This window comes from Octopus sinensis, linkage group LG29, assembly GCF_006345805.1.
Source record: "Octopus sinensis linkage group LG29, ASM634580v1, whole genome shotgun sequence".
NCBI classification, from domain to species: domain Eukaryota; kingdom Metazoa; phylum Mollusca; class Cephalopoda; order Octopoda; family Octopodidae; genus Octopus; species Octopus sinensis.
This window is the reverse complement of record NC_043025.1, coordinates 319,881-342,223: the sequence shown is the minus strand read 5'-3', so window position 1 is coordinate 342,223 and position 22,343 is coordinate 319,881. Positions and strand designations below refer to the sequence as shown.

The 22,343-nt window shown below is 37.2% G+C and overlaps 1 protein-coding gene across 5 annotated transcripts in view; it reads right to left on the bottom strand.

The window, feature by feature from the left end:
• Positions 1-4,841: 4,841 nt before the first annotated feature.
• Positions 4,842-22,343, bottom strand: part of LOC115226117 (26S proteasome non-ATPase regulatory subunit 10) — a 273,213-nt gene continuing 255,711 nt past the window's right edge. For 3 of the 5 annotated variants that reach the window (XM_036514890.1, XM_036514891.1, XM_029797103.2), the window contains exons 8-11: positions 15,742-15,884; positions 14,166-14,243; positions 6,881-6,952; positions 4,842-5,309 (exon numbers count right to left, since the gene is read on the bottom strand). In XM_036514890.1, coding sequence (XP_036370783.1) covers positions 5,110-5,309; positions 6,881-6,952; positions 14,166-14,243; positions 15,742-15,884 — 493 coding nt within the window. In that variant the 3' untranslated portion in view covers positions 4,842-5,109. Of the gene's footprint in view, positions 5,310-6,880; positions 6,953-10,263; positions 11,583-14,165; positions 14,244-15,741; positions 15,885-22,343 lie in introns of those variants that run through there. The other 2 variants (XM_036514892.1, XM_036514893.1) reach the window with 2 other exon arrangements.

Below are 22,343 nucleotides of genomic sequence, written 5' to 3'. Positions count from 1 at the left end.
GGCCTCCGCTCTGCTACCTCCTTTATGAATAGGGCGTATTTTACCTTCCTTCAGTTTTCTTGGAAGTTTGCCAGTTGCAAGGAAGCTCTGAAAGAGGAACTGCAGTGGTCTTGCGAGGACTCTCTTACATACTTTTAGAAGGATTCCCGGGAATCCATCGGGGCCAGTAGCTGAGTTTGTTTTCATTTCATCTATATATATATATATATATATATATATATGTATGTATATATACATATGTATCTGTATTTTTCAGAACACCCAAGTTTCAGGGGGACTTTGCACAATGCTTTTCTGTTGACGATATCAAAAGCTTTTGTCAGACTGACAAAAACCTGATACAAATCCAGACCCGCTAGTCATAAAACGAGACATGAGTGACAACCTGGCCACTGGAGGTGGTGTAACACACCATACTAATCATATCTGTCGGGCATGTGGAAGAGAGTGTAATTCGGCAGGAGGACTTAAACGACACGCAAAGGTACATGAAGCCCAGTTATAACTACACCCGGCTATTACCAGTTAAGGTTTTAGTTGCCAATTCTGTACAAGACATTGTAGATCTTTAGCTGGGCTAAAAAGTCACATTCGATCACAGCGCCATTAACAGTTAAGCTTCGTGCAATGTCCATACTCGATAACGAGGGGGCAGCCATAATAATACACACACACACACACACACACACACACATGTATGATTTTGATTTTGATTGATTTTTCCAGTTTCAGCTAATGAGCTGTGGCCATGCTGGGGCACCGCCATTTGGTTTGCTACACGGTTTTACCTCACGGATGCTTTTTAGCAAACGCCATCTGATGCATGAGAGAGTTCGATGCAGCTGCCCTCATCTGCACCTCCTGCCGTGAAGTTGGTTCATCCAGGACACCTGACAGGAAGAGATCCAGTCCTACTTTAAAGACATCCGCATCTACGCCATGCAGGTCCCTCAGGTTCTTCGGGAGGATATTGAAGAGCCGTGGGCCTCTGAAGCCCAGGCTATCACAATATCTTGTCCTACATCTTGATGGCAAATTTGGAGTCCTTGGTACTACGCAGTGGCGTTCGGTTCTGGCATTTGTGTGACTCTCGATGCCAAAGTCTGGGACAAGACCTTCCAGGATCTTCCAGATATATATTATGGCATATCCTTCTCGCCTACGCTCCAGGGAATAGAGTCTTAATCTCTTGAGTCTCTCCCAGTAGCTCATATGCTGCACAGAGGCTATCTTCTTCGTGTAGCTTCGTTGGATCGCCTCAAGTTCTGTGATCAACTTGACACTGGATGGTGACCATAGCTGAGAGCAATAGTCAAAGTGGCTTAGGACAAGTGTCTTCCAGAGGACCATCATGGTTTCTTGTTCTCTTGTTCTAAAGGTTCTAAGAATCCATCCAGCCAGCCGTCTACGTTTCATTGTCAGTTTAGCAACATGTACATGAAAGGTCGCGTCATCACTCATGTGAATACCCAGGTCACGCACTGATTGTGCCTCTGGGATTGCAATCCCTCCGTGTCCAGTGTATTCATTGGGTATTGCATTCAGTTTTGCATGCTGATAGTATAAAGCTTGAAACTTTTCAGCATTGAACTGCATGCTATTCTTTTCAGCCCACTTATATATTTCGTCCAGCTCACATTGCAGGTGTTTAGTGTCTTCAGGGTTCTGTATTGCCTGTGAAACTTTTGTATCATCTGCATAACTTGTGATCGTGGCTCTCTGCGTGGCTGAGGGCATGTCTGAGAGGGCCATTATGAACAGTAGTGGTCCCAAAACAGTGCCTTGCGGAACACCGCTCACTATTTGCGTGCTAATGGAAGTGGCCCCATTGGCTGCTACCACCTGACTTCTATTCTTCAGAAAGTCATGAAGCCATTCTCATATATATATATATGGTTGCATGTATATATATATAATGATCTATATAACTAATGTAGGATAAAATCTTTTCGGGAAGAAAATTGTATCAATGGCCAGCATATCAACAAATACCTTTAAAGGTTAAATTTATAAATAATTTACAAGATAAGGGCTAAAGAAAACTTCTAATGCCAAATATACCGAAAAAAAGACAAAACTTTTCAATCACCATTATAATTTATGCGTCTCGAAACAAACCGATAGAAATCTCTAAAAAATTCGTTATTACTGTATTAACCCCGAAATTGGACCAATACGGTAATAACGAATTTTTAGAGATTTCTATCGGTTTGTTTCGAGACGCATAAATTATAATGGTTATTGAAAATTTTGTCTTTTTTTCGGCATATTAGGCATTAGAATTTTTCTTTTGCCCTTATCTTGTAAATTATGTATCTATATATATTATATACTCTTTTACTCTTTTACAATGTTTCAGTCATTTGACTGTGGCCATGCTGGAGCACCGACTTTTGTCGAGTAAATCGCCCCCAGGACCTATTCTTTGTAAACCTAGTATTTATTCTATCGGTCTCCTTTGCTGAACCGCTAATTTACGGGGACGTAAACACACCAGCATCGGTTGTGAAACTATGTTGGGCGGACAAACACAGACACAGAAAAATACACACACACACAACACACACACACACACAACACACACATACATACATACATACATACATACATACATATATATATATGTATATATATATATATATATTATATATATATATTATATATATATATATATATTCATATATACGACGGGCTTCCTTCTGTTTCCGTGTACAAAATACACTGACAAAGCTTTGGTCGGTCCGTAGGCTATGGTAGAAGACATCTGCCCATGGTGCCACGTAGTGGGATTGAACCCGGAACCATGTGGTTGGTAAGCGAGCTACTTCCCATACAGACACTCCTGTTTGTCAACCTGAGAAGTTGAAGGGATCCGGAACACTCGTGGGAGAAAAAAATTTCGTGGCTGGGTCAAATGGACTGTGCTCACACACGCACAAACACCCACACATATAGATACATGCAAAGACGCACACTCGTAGCTATTTATACTTTAAAAATGTTGACCTTAAAACCGTGACATTCTGAAGAAATTGTATGAGTGTGTGGGTCAGCCAATATGTGTGTGTGTGTCTGTGTGTGTGTGTGTGCTTTCATTACTGTTTCGCTGAATTTGTAAAAGAGGGACGGAGAACTTGTTGACATCGATGACAATTTTCGTATATTGCTTCTTCTTTTTTTAATTTTTTCAGTCATTAAATTGCAGCCATGCTGGGTTACTGCCTTGCAGTATCCGCTCAGTTATATATATATATAATGTGTATATATACATATAATATATATATATATATATATATATATATATATATATATGTATATATACACATTCCTTAAATCGTAGTCTTCGTTTCTGCTGGGGGCTCTTTCCATAAAGAAGTTTAGTATATAGCATCTGTTTAGGGATCCTCTGATCATTAATCTAAAGAAAATGTCCAGTCCATCATTATACTCTGAGTTTTTATAATTTGACGAATTCAACCTCTCTTCTCTGGGCAACATATTTTCCTTTTGATGCTTTTAAAATATGAAAATTACTTTGACAGTCATTGACCAGAACAAGATGAAGATCTCAGTCAGTAAAGGAATTTGTCTGGGGTCATCAAAGTTTGAAGTTACTCTTTTTAGTTTTATAAAGTCACTAAAAGTCTTACGTTTTCTCAATTTATAGAAAAGTAACACTTTTAAATGAGTTTATTGTTACGCATTAAATGTTAAACTAAATTTGCTCCAGCTGGTCTATATAAACAGTAACCTATAGCTTTGAACAGCTTTATTATTTTGTGTGTATTTACATGGCATATAATGTGTGAATAGAATTTCTCCCCCAGTTATCCAAGCAAAAAATCAGAAACTTATGTTATCAATTTATTTAGAATAATTTTGTACAAAGTTTGATACAAAATAATTTTGTTGTGTCTGGGGAGAGTCATTCTCTTTTAGTGCCTTATTATTTAACACACTCAACGGTAAAATTTCGTTTTGCTTTAATAGTAATTATCAATTTCTGAATAAAGTTTCTTTTTATCTAATTTAAATATCTTGATTATTTAATTTGAAAACAATCAGGTTTGTTCACTTCTATCACAAAAGAATCCAATAAAAAGTGGAGAATACTTATGAATCTTCCTTTCCAATTCCACAAAAGTCTGCTCGGTAGAGCTTCCTGTCACATCTTATAATGTACATAAAGGTCTCATGTGTGTTACTTATTTAATCTTGGTCTCTGCTGTAAGAACTTGAAATCTAATTTCAAATTAAAATAACAGTGGAGTAATATGAAGGTAAATATTGTAAGGAAGAATTGTACTCTTCCTTTATCTGAAGTTATTTAAAAAGAGGGAGACACATGCAATTAAAACAACAAATGTTGTGTCATTATTTTATTATCTCAGACTTTTTCAGCACAGCTATTGTTTAATTATAATTTTTTTGATTTATTTTCATATGTATAATAGTGAAGTTTTATTTTTCTGACGAAAATTTCAGTAATTAGTAAATAACGAAGGTCATAAAGTAAGAATATAAAATTAGAATATTGTATATTGCACTCAAATCCCCCTGAATTTTTATTCAACCACCACCACTTTGGAGAGGCCTGTCTTAAACCACAACAGGACAAAGTGAGATATATCCTTAGATACATCATGTATTATATAGAAATACTATCTCTATAGGATATATAAAGGGAAAAGGCATCAATATATATATATACCAGGCATTCTACTCTCAGATAAACATGAAGGTAGATAGCTATCAATATAGCAGAAGATATTAAAGCTGTCTATTTAACAATGGGGTTGCTTAGGGGGGGTTAGATATACAACAACAGCAACAACAATAAATGAACATTTCAAAGTTTGTCTTTATTTTAAATGTGAATTTTTAACAAAGGAGCCAAACCAGTGAAGGGATCACTATGTGGCTGATATACCTGCTAGAATTAGCAGCTAAATTCACACGATATCACTGTACAGAAGGGCATATTGGACAATGTGGTTGTGGGTTCTCTTTGGAAATAGGCATGATGGTCCTGACTGGAATGCGTTTGATCATAAGTCTCTGTTTGGTCAAGGTTAATCTGAGGCTAAACAACAACAGTTACACAGAAATTCACTTTGCGTCTAATGACAGACATTCCATCGCAGCGAAACATTCAGCTTCTTCAAGAGCTGCACGTAATGTTGCGTGTGTCCGTGTTTCTGGGTCGCAATTTTTGAACCATTCGTAAAGAATCTGGTAGCCTTGTTTTACAGTGACATTAGACTCATCATCAATTTTCAGTTTAGTTGTATCAACTTCTAAAACAATAACTGCAAAAGACACAACAATAAGAAATAAATGCAACAACACTGACAATAACATAAAACGCTGTGTACTGTAGGTTGTTATGAATATAACAAACAAACTTTATCAATAGAGAAGTAAAAAAAGAAATAGCTAAGAAACATGAAAAATATAAGACATTGTTTTCTATTGACAAAAATAACAAAGAGTTTGAATTAAACGAGATTTTTAAAGAAAATTAATTGAAAATTATACGGGAGAAAATATATGGTAAACGAGGGCAGGAAAACTTTTGTGAAGGCAAAAGTATATCAGAACCTCAAGAATTAACATTGACCTCCAACAGTGAAAGCATATGATCCATCCATTTCCTCTGCTCAATATTCTTGAAAGGGCTGTGGGGAAAGAGTCCTCAGGCACCTCCTCCATAGGGTCCTGTCAGAAGCATCCATCATTAGACATTCTGCTTGTATTCTATGATGTGAAGAACTAAGACTATGGATATCATCCAACCATTTCTTTCTTGGCCTCCCCCTCGGTATCCTGTTCCATTGGTTTGACTTTGAGAACCTGTCCTGTAATTCATTGCTGCAACACCCTGATCACATGTCCGAGGTACCACAGATGTGGAGGAGACGTGGCTCAACCTGGAGAGACTCCCAGATCTCTGAACTGTAAATCCTATTGAGTAACATTACTCCAAAGACCCTTTAGAAGAACCCCATACATCTGTCATATTCTGTTAGATTTCAGAACTGGTATTCAAAGGGTCATGAAAGTACTGTCCCTCTGTGTCATCTACTACCTTGCAAAGTTCCCAAGAGGACACTGGAAATCGAATGATCAGTGATTGTCCAACAGTCGATAATTCTAAGTCAAACTCAATCCCATTTCAAACTTCTCCAATGAACTCCAGGTTCGATCAATTCTACAGAGCCTATTCAGTTATTATTATGTCAGTCTGAATGAGAGATGCCCCCTGCAGTTCGGCTTGACTTGTGAATGTTCATTTTCTGGTAAATTCCCTTAAAGGAATTCTCTGTTTTCGCCTGAGGAGAATGATAGGATTTCGCTGTGTCACCTTTATTAAATCTCTTTTTATTGAAGCATTTACAGACATATGTCATGTGGTAAAGTTATTGCAAAATGGCAAAATAAATTGGAATTATCAGCTTCCAACACAATAACCCAATAAATAATGACTGCAAGAAGAACCAAACTCAAAGTTTTCTGTTTGAATAAAGATGCTTTGTTTTAGATGTGAACTTTGGTACTTGTCCTTCATTACAATAACCTAACAGTGAACCTAAAGAAAATGTAAAACAAATTCACTCACCTGTTTACCCTTAAACAATATATTTTAGTTCCCTCTTCCAAAAGATAATATTAAACGCCATTTGTGTTTTCTAGTTTATCCATTATTACCAACCATGCTAACCTCAGTGGATATTTTATGAAATATCAGGAATATCGTAAATAAAATTGTCATACAGATAACCTATCAATTGGAAATGAGGAATGTAACTTGTTCTCATTCATTCTGACAAATAAAATAGATCAGGTGAAAGTAAAATATATAGAAATCAAATATACTCACCTATTTGCCACCAATCACGTCCTAACCTCTTAGCCACTCTCAGAAGATCTTTCTCCTTCAGAACTGGACTCTCTGAAATAAATATTTCCAGCTTTTATAATTTATTGTAAAACTTATTTATCTCTATAAATATTCTGTAGTTTATTGTTGTGGGACATTGTTATCATCAGTGGTTGGCTGGTAACCACTAGGGTTTTGCTCAGTATTTTTATACTTTCCATTGTGGGACCAGGTAATAGCTCAATATTTAGGCCCGCAACAAAATAGACTAACTTTCCGAAACCTTGTTTCTCTTTAACAGAGACATCCTACATAATCTAACAATGTTGCAATTATTTCATTCAATTATCATTTCATAGTTCTCTCTCTCCTTTCATATATCTGTACCAAATCTATGACATGTGACTGTCCTCTGAACTCTACACTTCACTAACCACCATTCTCCTCATCTTCTGCTAAAGTCCAATATCATCCAATGTGGTCTCCAAAGATCTCGTCAGAATTGCATGACACACCACTTCAAGTAAAATAAACGTAATACCTGTTCTCTTTGCTGTTGGAAATCTTGAATTTTATCATCCCACATCCCAGTTCACCTGGTCATTATCTGGTGCAGGGAATATTTTAAGACTCCTAAATACAGGTGAGCAATGATCAGTTCTCCAAAGATGAAACAAAAAGTGATATCAGGTGTCCTAAAACAATGTACACTTGCACAAAACCCCATTCACTACATACAACTGGACATCTACACATTATTGCAGTGAAGACATCTGAAATGGTACAAAAGGACTGATACTCAAAAATATATAAGAAAGACGGGAATACAAAGTGAGAGCTCCAAATCTTTTATTTTCCAGAATGTTTGGCATATTTGTTTCTTTTAACCATCTTCGTTCTGTGACTTGATCTCAATGCCTTTACTCTTATTGCAAAATTAGGTAGTGTACCATCGTCGTAATAGTTTTTCAAGTTTCCCTTTAAACTTCATCAGGGTTTCTCCTGCTATTTTGACCTTCACTTGTTTCTGCTGACCTTTCAGAAATGACTGGCTTCATTACTCATTTGCATTGAATCACATTCTTCACCAAGTTCCTCAGTCTACCCAGTTAATCCAGAACTATTTGCATATCCTTTTATTTGTTGTTACTATTGTTATGTAATCCATTAATGTCTTCTCGAGTGTTTTCCTTTGAGCCATTTCTTATCAATCTGCTGATTTAAGTAACATCTCCATAACAATCACAAACCAAATGACTGATATTGTAGAAACTACAGCAATTCCCGTTTCAAAATGATACCAGTCTGCCGAGAAAGTTTTCCTCAAGAACTGCATATTGAAATTGTTATAGCAGCTCCTCATCAGATCCTTAATCTTTTCTCATATATAAAACAGGTCCACTGCTTCCATCAACAATTTGTTTGCTAGAGAACCATAAACCAGATCAAATCACACAACATTCAATCCCTTTTAATCTTCTTTCCGTCTTGTATCACATCCTAGATTTAAGACACAGGTTCCACACAGCCAGGAATGCCAGAGGATTCCAGTCTTCGAGATACTTTTAGTCCCATATTCATTATTCTGTAGATTTACAGTTGATCTCTTTGTGAATACAACCTTGTAAATCTCGCCATCAATATTCAAGGTTGAAATTAGTCTGAACTAATCAATCGGTATTTGATTGCTGGTTTCAATGGACATTTCAAACTGTCTATGAATGGGAATCATTGCTTTTGCTTTGGATCTCCTGCATATATCCATCCAGTTCATCTTTATTGTATTTTAGCTTTCTGTTCTCAGTATCTGCAAACAGAATTTCCTTGTAGAAGTTAAAGAGGAGCGTTTAATTTTGTTGACGACATGATCATTTTTCTAGGGCTTTTGGAGCAAAATTGTGCCCAAGGCCCTTTTTAAAGTGGTTGATGTTAGGAAAGGCACATCACCATAGAAAAGCCGGAATGTGTTCCTCATCCAATCAAGGCGGACAGTATTTGTTAATAAGAACTGACATGGATAGGAATCATCCATCCAATCGATAGGAGCATAGACATCAGATGATAAATGATGAGGGTCATCAGTGTCTATCTTGGAGAGAGAGGGAGAGAGAGAACGGTTGTCTCAACATCAAACCTAATACTTTTACATGGATAAAGACAATGTTTAGGGGATGTAATGATAAATTTATTATCAGTGAAAGAAAAAGGCAGGGTGTTCACATACGGAACACATTTCATTGTAAATCTGTCACATTATGAGAGACATTTGCCTAAATAGCAACAACAGCAATAACCTATCAGTAAACTTAGTAACTACATATTTTAGTCCTCCGTTTCAAAATACAGTATTAATTCTATTGTCTTCTAAATTATCCATTTTCCGAACCATGCCAACCCCGTTGACTATTTTGTGAAATTCCATTGATATCAAAATGTCTAATAGAATTATTATACAGCTAATATTTCAGATGTAAATTAGGAATGGATCTTGTCCTCAGTCATTCTGATAAACTACAAATGCTCAGGTGAAGGTTAAATTCATAGAAATCCATGAGGTACTGTTATTTGCTTCTCACCAACTGGCTGTGATGTTGTCAAGGCATCCTTCACAGAAGTTGGAGTCTTTGAAATGAATATTTTCAAGTTTTACGTTTTATAGTATAATTTCATTATAGTTATTGATAATCAACACTTTATTATTGTGGGAAGGGCATACAGCTGTAAAAACTAGTTCGTAGGGATGTGGTTGTGTACCCATATAAAAGTTATGTTAACTTTGAGGGTAACAAGGTGTAAAATATCAGATGAGGGTACAAGATAATGCTATGAAACTTCCAGACAGACAAATGTAAGAGAGTTAATGAATGATAGCTGATTAATTATCATGTTAATGCGGCGTTTAAACACTAACTATCAATATAGATTGTATAAACTCTGTGTGAAGAACATGTGACATTTGTTACAATTAATATGGTTGTGTCTCAGCACAGTTGATATTATGGTAGTTCCATGAGAAACCATAGAAAAATGTAACCATTTCCAGTACCGAATACTAATGATGAATTCTTTTCTTGGTCAAATAACAATGACCAGGTTCCATGATCTAATTTCAACATAACAATCAAGTCGGAAGTAAAACCAAAATGTGAAAGACTGAAAACAGTGACTCTCTTACAATTGAAACCATCTCAAAGCCAACAATTGTCAGTATAACGATGTCTATATATGGACAGTAAACGTTATTCAAACATCGTAACAAGCGATAATTATATATATATATAGTTAGAAAAGAGTTGTGAGTTCAAGTCACACTGGAATCTCATACGTTCATTCCTTTCCATGTATTGCATATGTTAACATCAATGTTTTGTTCAAATGTGAACATATGTTCTCTGTTCAATATGAATGTTATCAAAATCACTGAACCGGTTTTCACAATCGATATTATTATACTGAGCTAATATTTTATACCAGACAGGAAACTACTGTAACAATCTAAGACAAAGAATTATGATGAGTTACTGGAAGACAGCATCATCATCATCAACATTCAAAGTTTGTTTTCCATGCTGGAATGGGTTGGAAATCTTGACAGGATCTGACAAGCCAGACAACTGCACCAGGCCCCAGATGGTTTCTTTGGCATGGTTTTCTACGGTAGGATGCTCTTATTGATGCCAACCACCCCACAGAGTGTACGTGACCCCTTTGTATAAAGCACAAGTACTGGCATACTTAGCCAAAAGACATGTAAGACAAAGACCCCACAGCCGGGAGAGGGGGTATTGCAAATTTCTCTCCCCGCATCCTGATTCTTTTGTCATCACATTCCCTTCTCACCTCCTGAAAATGTCATCAGCTTCAGTGAAATAAAACATCATAGAGTAGTGAGGACCGTCTAATTATATAGAATGTAACACAACTTGATTACTACTTGTGCTATAATTAAATGCTCCCAGAACACACTAGGAAGTGGCTGGTGGAAACTAGGAAAGATGACACCACAAGTTTGAAAGGAACGTTTGATATTGTTGGGAAATTGATGATCATTTCTAATGCTTGTGCGACAATAAAATATACCCAGGACCCTTTATAAAGTGGTTGGGGTTAGAAAGGGTCTACCACCTTAGAAAAGCTGCAATGTTTAAGTGAGATGTTTTCCTCAACAAATGACGGTTGGCAGTAATTTCAGATACAACTGACTTGGACAGTGATGACCCACCTAGTGTATGGGAGCATGGAGAGCAGATGAGAAAAGATGAAGATGATATCATTTATTGTATTGAAACTTTTAACCAGCATCTTTCTTGAAAAGACGGAGAGAAAGAGCATGAATGAGAGAGAGAGAGAATGAATGAGTACAATGAGATGACAAACAGGGCGAATATTCTCCTTAACGGGAGAGAACCGTTTCAGGGTTTATATTTAATTTTTGAATCTTTCGTTCTGCGAGTGAATGAGTAACTGATGTTTGCATAAAGTACATTTATTGGATATTCGTGTTGTTGTAGAAGAACAGAATTTCTTTATAGCTAAGCATTCAAATGAAATATAACATTGGAACCTGTTCTCGGTCATTCTATTGACCAAAATAGCTCAGTAAAAGCTAAAATTTATAGAAATCAATTATGTAATGTCATTCTATACTCAGCACGTGGTTCTTCTACTGTCTGGACCTCTTTGTCTTCAAATATTGGCCTTGCTGAAATAAATATTTCCAAGATTATACTTTATAGTAAAATTTCTTTAATGAACATCGATATTTTATAATTGTGAAATATTCCTATAGCCAATAGTCAAGATTAACCGACCCAAATCCCCCCACTCTGTTGGTAACGAAGGGCTTCTCCCTAAGAGTGGAAAGCAGATTGTATGAGACCTGTGTACGGACAGATGTACAACACAATAATGAAAGATAGGCTGTGAAGATAGAAGACATGCAAAGGGTCGGAGTCAAATGAAGCCAGCATGCTTCACTGGATGTACAACATCAGTGTTCAGGTAAGTCGCAGTGGAAATGTCTTAAGAGCAAATCTGGGTATAAGAGTCATCCGATGTAGAGTTCAAAAGAGAGATCTTTCATAGTATGGTTATGTGATGCATATGGATGAGGTGATCAGCATAAAGAGATGCGGATCTCTAAATGTGGAGAGAAGCTGAGGAAGAGGAAGACTGAGGAAGACATGGGGCAAAGTGGTGAGAAATGATGTTCAGATGCTGAGCTTCACACGGGAAGATAACTAAAACGACTGAGACAATCAGCAATTTTCTGTGCTTGAAAAGACCCAACTGGCTAAGTAACATCGAGGCCATCAAGGCATGTCCTTTATGTGCATACCCCCCACCCTGAACACAATCTGTCCCCTAAAAAACATCTCCACAAGCTAAATTCCATACACCCTTCCCCAACATGATCCCTAACAAGATATAAAATGTTAGGTGAGGGTACACGATGCTCCTATGACAAAATAAGTTTATATTTCAGACATACAAATGTAAGAGAGTTAATGAATTATAGCTTATTAATTATCATGATAATTGGGTATATATGTGATACAATGGCACTGTGCTTGATGGTGCAATACTAGATATCAATATAGATTGTATATAATCTGAGTAAAGAACATATAGCCTTCATTACAATGAATATGATTGTGTCTCAGCACAGCTAATATTATGGTAGTTCCATGAGCAAACGAAGAAAGATATAACCAAGTCCACTGCCAAATACTAATGATTAATTCATTTCCTGGTCAAATAACAATGACTATCTTTCATTAAATAATTTGAACGCAACAATCAAGACCAAAGGGTGAAACATTCAGAAAATTGTGCCTCTTTTAGCATTAATATCATCTAAAATCTAACAAGAGTGAGAAAAAGAATGACTATATGGATGGTAAATGTTGTTCAAACAATGTAATAAGTGTATATTATATATAGTTACAAACAAGGATTTGTGAGATCAAGTCACACAGGGAACTCATATTTAATTCCTATCTTTGTATTTTATGTCAACACCAATATTTTTAAATGCAAACAGATGTTCACCGTTCAATACTAAATTTGATATTTAATCAACGTTAATGATCATTATACTTATAATCTTAGAGATTTGATTTTTAAATTCTTTAATTTATAACAATGCTATTCTGACCTGAGACATTCAGGGCACGTACCTAAACAACATATCCTGATAGACATCTGGCTACATAATAACAACAACAATAAACTATCAGAAAACTTAGGAAAGACCTTAGTAGCAAAAGAAACAAAATCTTTCTCGTTACCTCACCTGTTTACAAATAAACAACGAAATATTTTAGTTCTCTGTCCTAAAAGACATCCTTAACTCTATTATGTCTTCTTATTTAACCATTTTACCAACCACGTTAACCTTGATTTTATGAAATTTCAGTGGAATATTTAATAGAATCCTTTTTACAGCTAATGCGGAAACTAGGGATTGACGAGCGATTATAAGAGTTGAAGAGCCCTGTAGTAAGGTGAGGATCGGCAATGAGTATAGTGAAGAATTCCGGATAGAAGTAGGAGTTCACTAGGGATCATTCCTAAACCCCTCGTTTTCATCATAGTCCACCAGGCAATAACAGAAATGAAAAATCAAAAGCAATTCAAGATCGAAATCAAAATGGAAATTGTAGTTGTGACCGATGCCAGTGCCGCCTGACTGGCACCTGTTCCTGTGTCACGTTATAAGTACCATAGAAGCATAGGTCCTTGTCACTGCCGCCTGACTAGTTCCCTGTGCCGCTGGCACGTAAAAAGCACCATCCGAATGTGGTCGATGCCAGCCCCCACCCCGACTGGCTCCTGTGTCGGTGGCACGTAAAAAGCACCCACCACACTCTCAGAGTGGTTGGCATTAGGAATGGCATACATATGTGGAAACCTTGCCAGATCACATTGGAGCCTGGCGCAGCCTACTGCCTTGCCAGTGAAATCGTCCGACCCATGCCGCCATAAGAAACGGATGTTAAATGATGATGATGATGATAATGATGATGATGATGAGTTCTGTGACCAATTGACAAATTTAACTCTATTGTGTCTTCTAATTTGAACATTATTACCAACAGCATTAACCTCAATGGGTATTTCATAAACTCTCAGTAAATCGATATCTTTAATTCAATTATTATACAGATAATCGTTCAATTGGAAAATAGGAATGGAAGCTGTTTTCAGTTATTCTTTCGAGCAGAAAATCCTCGGGGGAAGTAACCTTACAGAAATCAATTGGGAACTATTATTTTATACTCACCTATTGCCTGAGATGCAGCCCCTAATTCCTGACATGTAGCCTCTTTTTTTACACACCTGTCTTCAAACTTTGGAGCCTCTGAAATAAATATTTCCAAGTTTTACATTTAAAAATAAACTTTCTTCATCTTTATTTTTATTAAACTCTATCTTGTTATTGTGAGTCATTCAATTGGTGACCTTACCGGTCAAATGTTGACCATTATGGTTTTGGTCAATATTTCTGTACTTTCTACAGTGGTCCCATGTAATAGCCCAATATGTCCACAATAAAAGAGACTAACATTCCTAAATCCACCCTCTCTCTCTCTCTCTCTCTAAAAACACATTAAATATTCTAACAATGTTGCAATTATCTCATTTAATTAACACTTGATAAGAGTTTTCTCTTAGCTTTGTCTTTCTTTTCTTATAACTGTTCCAAACCTATGGCATGGCACAGTACTCTCATCTCTAGAATTCACTAATCAACATTCCTCTCTAATTAAGTAAAACTGAGCCCATAAAGACATGTTCTTTATGTGCATACCCTCCATCCCACACACAATCTGTCCCCTAAAAATCATCTCCACAACATGATCCCTAACAAGTTGTAAAATGTTAGGTGAGGGTACACAATGTTCCTATGACAAAATAAGTTTACATTTCATACATACAAATGTAAGAGAGTTAATGAATTATAGCTTATTAATTATCATGATAATTGGGTATATATGTGATACAATGGCACTGTGCTTGACGGTGCAATACTAGATATCAATATAGATTGTATATAATCTGAGTAAAGAACATATAACCTTCATTACTATGAATATGATTGTGTCTCAGCACAGCTAATATTATGGTAGTTCCATGAGCAAACGAAGAAAGATATAACCAAGTCCACTGCCAAATACTAATGATTAATTCATTTCCTGGTCAAATAACAATGACTATCTTTCATTAAATAATTTGAACGCAACAATCAAGACCAAAGGGTGAAACATTCAGAAAATTGTGCCTCTTTTAGCATTAATATCATCTAAAAATCTAACAAGAGTGAGAAAAATAATGACTATATGGATGGTAAATGTTGTTCAAACAATGTAATAAGTGTATATTATATATAGATACAAACAAGGATTTGTGAGATCAAGTCACACAGGGAACTCATATTTTATTCCTATCTTTATATTTTATGTCAACACCAATATTTTGTTTAAATGCAAACAGATGTTCACCGTTCAATACTAAATTTAATATTTAATCAACGTTAATGATCATTATACTTATAATGTTAGAGATTTGATTTTTAATCTTGTTAATTTCTTATAATTCAGGGTACGTACCTAAAGAGACATTCAGGGTACGTACCTAAACAACATATCCTGACAGACATCTTGAAGTGTGACATCTCAAAATTAGGTAAAGGCAATATTTAGTGGATGTAGTGATAGATATACTGTCACAAAGAAAAGACCTCAGGGACACCTATCATAAATCTGTCCCATTATGACATACCTGGGTCTACACGAAGCACATTATTCCACACAATAAGGTCAACAAGACAACAAACAGAGCCCCAAATATTATCTTACCAAATTCACTTTTGCTGAGTGTGTATCCTCGACACATGGGGCATCTCTTAAATGTCATTTCAGAAGAACAATTCTCGCAGAGAACAAGATCTCCACATGGTTGCAGTCTCACGGTGGCCATGTTCTTTTGACACCAGCGACATCTATGGAACAAAATATAAACACATTTCATCAATAACATTCATGTATATCAATTTTTACATGGTATACATGTTTACAGGACAAAATATTATGAAACTCTGCAGTGACCTCCATGAGTGTCTCACAATTTCTATTTTAAAGAACCACGTTTGGACAGATTTATGTGTGTATAAGTGCTACGCAGACACACACACGTGTATATTTATACAGATTTTGTTAAATATACGTCTTGACTCTGATATATTACAAAAGCAGTGCACCACATATATTCCAAAACCATACTTCACTTCTAGACTCCATTTCTGCTGAACAAAACTATATATGTACACAACTTTGTGTCTATATACGAGGTCTGATCAATAAGTATCCAGACTGTTGCTATAGTAACGAAGCAAAAACACGCAGAGTGAAGCCGCTTGGCAAAGATTGATCTCAATCTGTGCTGTACATGCGCACTAATTTTTTATGTTCTAGCTCATATCCGCTGTTTACAGCAGTGCTTGGAAGCCTACGTAAAGTTGCAGAAAGTGTATGGAGAGGAGTGTATGAGCCACACACACATGTAAGAGTGGTTCAGACATTTTAAGTATGGCCGAAAATGTCGATATTGACGAACATTCTGGAAGATCTGCAACGAGCAGAACTGAGAAAAAACATTGCTGATGTGCGTACAGTTGTGTGGGTAAACCGTCGAATTACCATCCTTGAATTATCAGAGGATGTGCAGGTTAGTTACGGTTCGGTCCATTACCACAGAAGATTTGGGTTTGAGACGCCTGTCTGCCAAAACTGCTTTCAGCGGACCAAAAGGACACACGGGTTTCAGATGCACAAGATGTCCTTGATTGTGTCAGGGACGATAAAAATTTATTGAAAAATTTCTAGGGCCCTCTGAGCAGGAATCGTCAAACTTTTGACAAAATTTGATGCAGATTCTCTGCTCAGCTTTCTATATCATTGTCAATGTGACGATCACACGCTACACACCTTCCTTCCAAGCACTGCTGTAAACAGTGGAATTGCGCTAGAAAGTTAAAACTTAGCGTGCATGCACAACAGAGATAAAGGTCAATCTGTGCCAAGCAACTTCATTCTGTGTACTTTAGCTTTGTTACTATGGCAACAGTCTGGATTCTTATTGATAAGATCAAGTACAACCATTAATATATGTATATATAAAACACTTCATTGTATCTAATCTGTTTCACAAGTCCTCTATATTTAGACATCTGGTTTGTATGTATATATACGTATATTTATATATATATATATATATATATATATATATATGAAGGGAGGGGTTCTTTTTGAAATAACCCTGAAATCGGTCCGAAAAGGTAATAATGAAATTTTTTTAGAAATTTCTGTCGACCTTTTTTCGAGTAGCGTGCGTACTGAGAAAAAAATTATATGTCCAATTTTTCGGTATATTTGGCATTAGAAATTTTTTGGTTGCCCTTATTTATAAGTTGTTTATATTTATGTATCTCTTATTATAAAAGGCAGATTTTATCTGCCTCCATTTGTATCTTATAGAAATCTACAATATAGGATTTCTTCAATTACAATTTACCTAGCATTTTTAAGAGTAGAATGCATCGGGTTTTGCCAGGTCCACTTTTTAAAATTTCAACCCCAATTAAGCAAAATTTAGAGAAAACTCACATTGTGGTGCATGAGTCTAATGCTTCTCTTAGTGTGGGCTACAGCACACGCAAACGCACAGACACAGTGTGCAACGAATAAAGTGAAAGTAATTCACTTTTTGTAGTGAGTGACTTTTTAACCCTGCCACTTCCTCTTTACACACATAGACACGCAAATATATAAATAAAATTGTAAGCTAACGTGTGTGTGTGCGTGTGTGTGAGTGTGTGTGTGTGTGCGCGTGTGTGTGTGTGTGAGGGTGCGTGTGTGTGTGTGCGTGTGCGTGAGTGTGTGACAGGAAAGTTTTTTAGGACGAATATAAGACCTATATCCAAGTAGCAGAAAGATCGCCCAAAAGTGTATATAGATATTTAAATGTATTTATATATTCATCTATACACAGATGTATGTATAATGTGTGTGTATATATTTCCATAGAGGTAACTTTTCACTCCATACAAAGTCTTTTAGGACGAATATAAGATCTAAAGTATATACAAGTAGCAGAAAGATCGCCCAAAAGTGTATATAGATATTTAAATGTATTTATATATTCATCTATACACAGATGTATGTATAATGTGTGTGTATATATTTCCATAGACGTAACCATTCACTCCGCACAAAGTTTTTTAGGACGAAAATAAGATCTAAAGTTATCTCTAAGTAGCACAAAGATCGCCCAAAAGTGTATATAGATATATAAATGTATTTATATATTCATCTATGCACATATGTATGTATAACGTGTGTGTATATATTTCCATAGAGGTAACCATTCACTCCATACAAAGTTTTTTATGACGAAAATAAGATCTAAAGTTATCTCTAAGAAACAGAGAGATCGCCCAAAAGTGTATATAGATATTTAAATGTATTTATATATTCATCTATACACACATGTATGTATAATGTGTGTGTATATATTTCCAAAGAGGTAACCATTCACTCCATACAAAGTTTTTTAGGACGAAAATCTTTATATATAAAAGAAAGGTTGTGTGTCTGTCTACTCCGATTTAGATTCCTAACTACTCCCACATTTTGCGATGCAGTTTAACCAAAACCGGGTATCTTATAGTCATGATTCATATCGAGCCCTTCTGGGTATTAGCGCGCGTCTACGATGAGTCTATGATTTTACAAATAATTTACCATCATTTTTTTCCATTTTAATGCATATTTTTAAAAATAAACGGAAGTAACTCTCAAACTTCACACCAATATGCGTGCTCAGATGTGACGTAATATCACATCAGCAGCATTTCCTCACACCCTCCTTGCACTTGGCGAAGGCAAAATACCAGGGGATGAAAATGGTAAAATTGCCATCGATTCCATTTGTACCATTGTTAAGACGCCTTCTGATCTCAGAGATGCAGTGTTCCCCGATCTACAAGCTAATTATCAGAATATGGATTGGATTGGCAAAAAGGCTATACTGGCCCCGAGGAATAAAACTGTTCACCATATTAATGATGAAATGCTAAAACTCATTCCTGGGGAAGTCTATGTATATCAGTCTATCGATACAACTCCTGACCCAGAGGACGTCATCAACTATCCAATAGAGGTACTCAATTCCTTTGAGCACCCCGGACTACCACCACACTTTCTCAAACTTAAAGTTGGTGCCCCTATAATGCTCATCAGAAATTTGGTTCCCCCAAAACAATGCAATGGCACACGTTTGATCGTTAAGTCCTTATCTCCCACCGTAAGCTTATATCAATATTTGCCTGAATAATCATCATAATTCAGTGCAATCATTAACAGTACTTTCAAGCAATTCAGCCCCGAGCAACGCCGGGCAATTCTGCTAGTATACATATAATTTCAATTAGGCAAATCAAACAATGAAAAACATAAACCAAAACATAGAAATAAAAATAATTAATATAACATACAAAATATGTAAAATATAAAATTTAAAATTTAAATTATTTAAATTTAAAATTAAAGATTTTAAATTATTAATTTATATTTATAAATTTATATATATATATATATATATATATAAATTTATAAATATAAATTAATAATTTAAAATCTTTAATTTTAAATCTATATACATTTATCGAAACATGGGCTGTGACTGCTGAGGACATGCGTAAGCTCGTGAGGAATGAAGCCAGTATGCTCCGATGGATGTGTAATGTCAGTGTACATACTCGACAGAGCGTTAGCACCTTGAGAGAAATGTTGTACCTAAGAAGCATCAGTTGTGGTGTGCAAGAGAGACGATTGCGCTGGTATGGTCATGTGGCGAGAATGGATGAAGATAGGTGTGTGAGAAAGTGCCAATCCCTAGCAGTTGAGGGAACCCGTGGAAGAGGTAGACCCAGGAAAACCTGGGACGAGGTGGTGAAGCACGGCCTTCGAACTTTAGGCCTCACTGAGGAAATGACCAGAGACCGAGACCTTTGGAAATATTCTGTACGTGAGAAGACCAGGCAGGACAAGTGAGCCCAGCCCACTTATGAATGACTTTCCTCCCTTGGACACAAAGACCGGTTGAGGCAAGCGAAGTCGATATAGAACCTCATCCGACGACAGACACCCATCCCAACCCCCCATGCTTGCGAAGACATGTTGGGGCAAGCGAAATCGAAATCGAAATCGAAACCGAATTGAACCAGCCAGGATCCCTGGCCTGGTGGTACGTAAAAAGCACTATCCGACTCGGGGCCGTGGCACGTAAAATACTCCAATGCGACCGTACGACAGGCACCCATGCCAACCCCCTTTGCTTGTGAAGACATGTTGGGGCAAGCGAAATCGAAATCGAATTGAACCAGCCAGGATCCCTGGTCTGGTGGTACGTAAAAAGCACTATCCGACTCGTGGCCGTGGCACGTAAAATACTCCAATGCGACCGTACGACAGGCACCCTTGCCAACCCCCTTTGCTTGTGAAGACATGTTGGGGCAAGCGAAATCGAAATCGAATTGAACCAGCCAGGATCCCTGGTCTGGTGGTACGTAAAAAGCACTATCCGACTCGTGGCCGATGCCAGCACCGCCTCGACTGGCTTCCGTGCCGGTGGCACATAAAATACACCAATCTGACCGTGGCCGTTGCCAGCCCCGCCTGGCACCTGTGCAGGTGGCACGTAAAAAGCACCCACTACACTCACGGAGTGGTTGGCGTTAGGAAGGGCATCCAGCTGTAGAAACATTGCCAAATTAGACTGGAGCCTGGTGCAGCCTTCTGGCTTCCCAGAACCCCGGTCGAACCGTCCAACCCATGCTAGCATGGAGAACGGACGTTAAACGACGATGATGATGACGATGATGATATACATTTATATATACATTTATATATCAAATATATATAACTATCAACAAGTATTAAAAAGTTTAATATAAGATAAAAAGATAAATATATGTTTGTGTGTATATACATATATATGTTAGTATATATCTATGTATCCATGTATGCGTGTATAAATGCCATAGATGAAGTGGACACAAACTCAATTACTGGTCCAGATGGTTTCCCAGCAATCCTCCTCAAAGCGTGTAAGCATGCCCTGGCAAAACCCCTCAAGATTCTTACAAATGATAAACTGCCAAGCAAGCTGACGGAGGGAATAATATGCCCAATACATAAAGGGGGAAGTAGAGCAGATGCCAAAAGCTATAGGCCTATCTCTCTAACTTCACACATCAGCAAAGTCATGGAACGGATAGTCAGAAAGAAACTAATCGCATTCCTTGAGGAAAATAACTTGCTGAGTGATACCCAGCGTGGTTTTCGACCAGGTAGGAGCTGCCTGACCCAGCTCTTACAACATTACGACTGGGTGTTGAGGCAGTTACTCAACAAATCAAATGTGGACGTAATCTACCTTGATTTTGCAAAAGCTTTTGACAAGGTGAATCATGGTATGATATGCCACAAACTGCGTGACCTCGGCATAGCTGGAAAACTTGGAGTGTGGTTACATGACTTCCTGAAAGATAGGAGTCAGGCAGTAGTGGTTAATGGAACCACCTCTATGCACATACAAATAGTGAGTGGTGTTCCACAGGGCACTGTCTTGGGACCACTGCTTTTTATAGTGGCCCTCTCAGATATGTCCTCAAATGCCCGGATAGCCACTCTGGCCAGCTATGCAGACGATACGAAAGTCTCGCAGAAAATACAGAACCCCAGCAATGTTGCACACCTGCAGCAGGAGTTGGACTCAATCTACAGATGGGCTGAGGATAATAATATGCAGTTTAATGCTAAAAAAATCCAGGCCTTGTGCTACCAGCATCCAAAACTGAATATTAAACTTACATGATACACCGGTCCACAGGGAATTTCAATCCCAGAGCCTAAGTCTGTGACGGACCTGGGTATCGACATGAGTGATGATACCTCTTTCCAAGTGCACGTTACCAGGATGGCAACAAAGTGAAAACGACTGGCTGGGTGGATCCTAAGAACATTCAGAACCAGAGATAAGGAAACCATGATGGTCCACTGGCGGACATTCGCCCTCAGCCGTCTGGATTACTGATCACAGCTATGGTCACCCACCAGTGTAAAATTAACAGCGGATTTTGAAGCAATCTAGTGAAGATTCACAAAGAAGATCGTCTCTTTGCAACAGCTCAGCTACTGGGAAAGGTTGAAACAGCAAAGACTCTACTCCCTGGAGAGAAGACGGGAGAGGTATACAGTAATATATGCTTGGAAGATCCTGGAAGGAATTGTGCCAAATTTTGGCATTGTAAGCTACACCAATGTTAGCACGGGGCGACACTGCATAATGCCAAAGATCCCAGCAATGTCATCACGCTTCAGGACCAGCTTCTGCAACA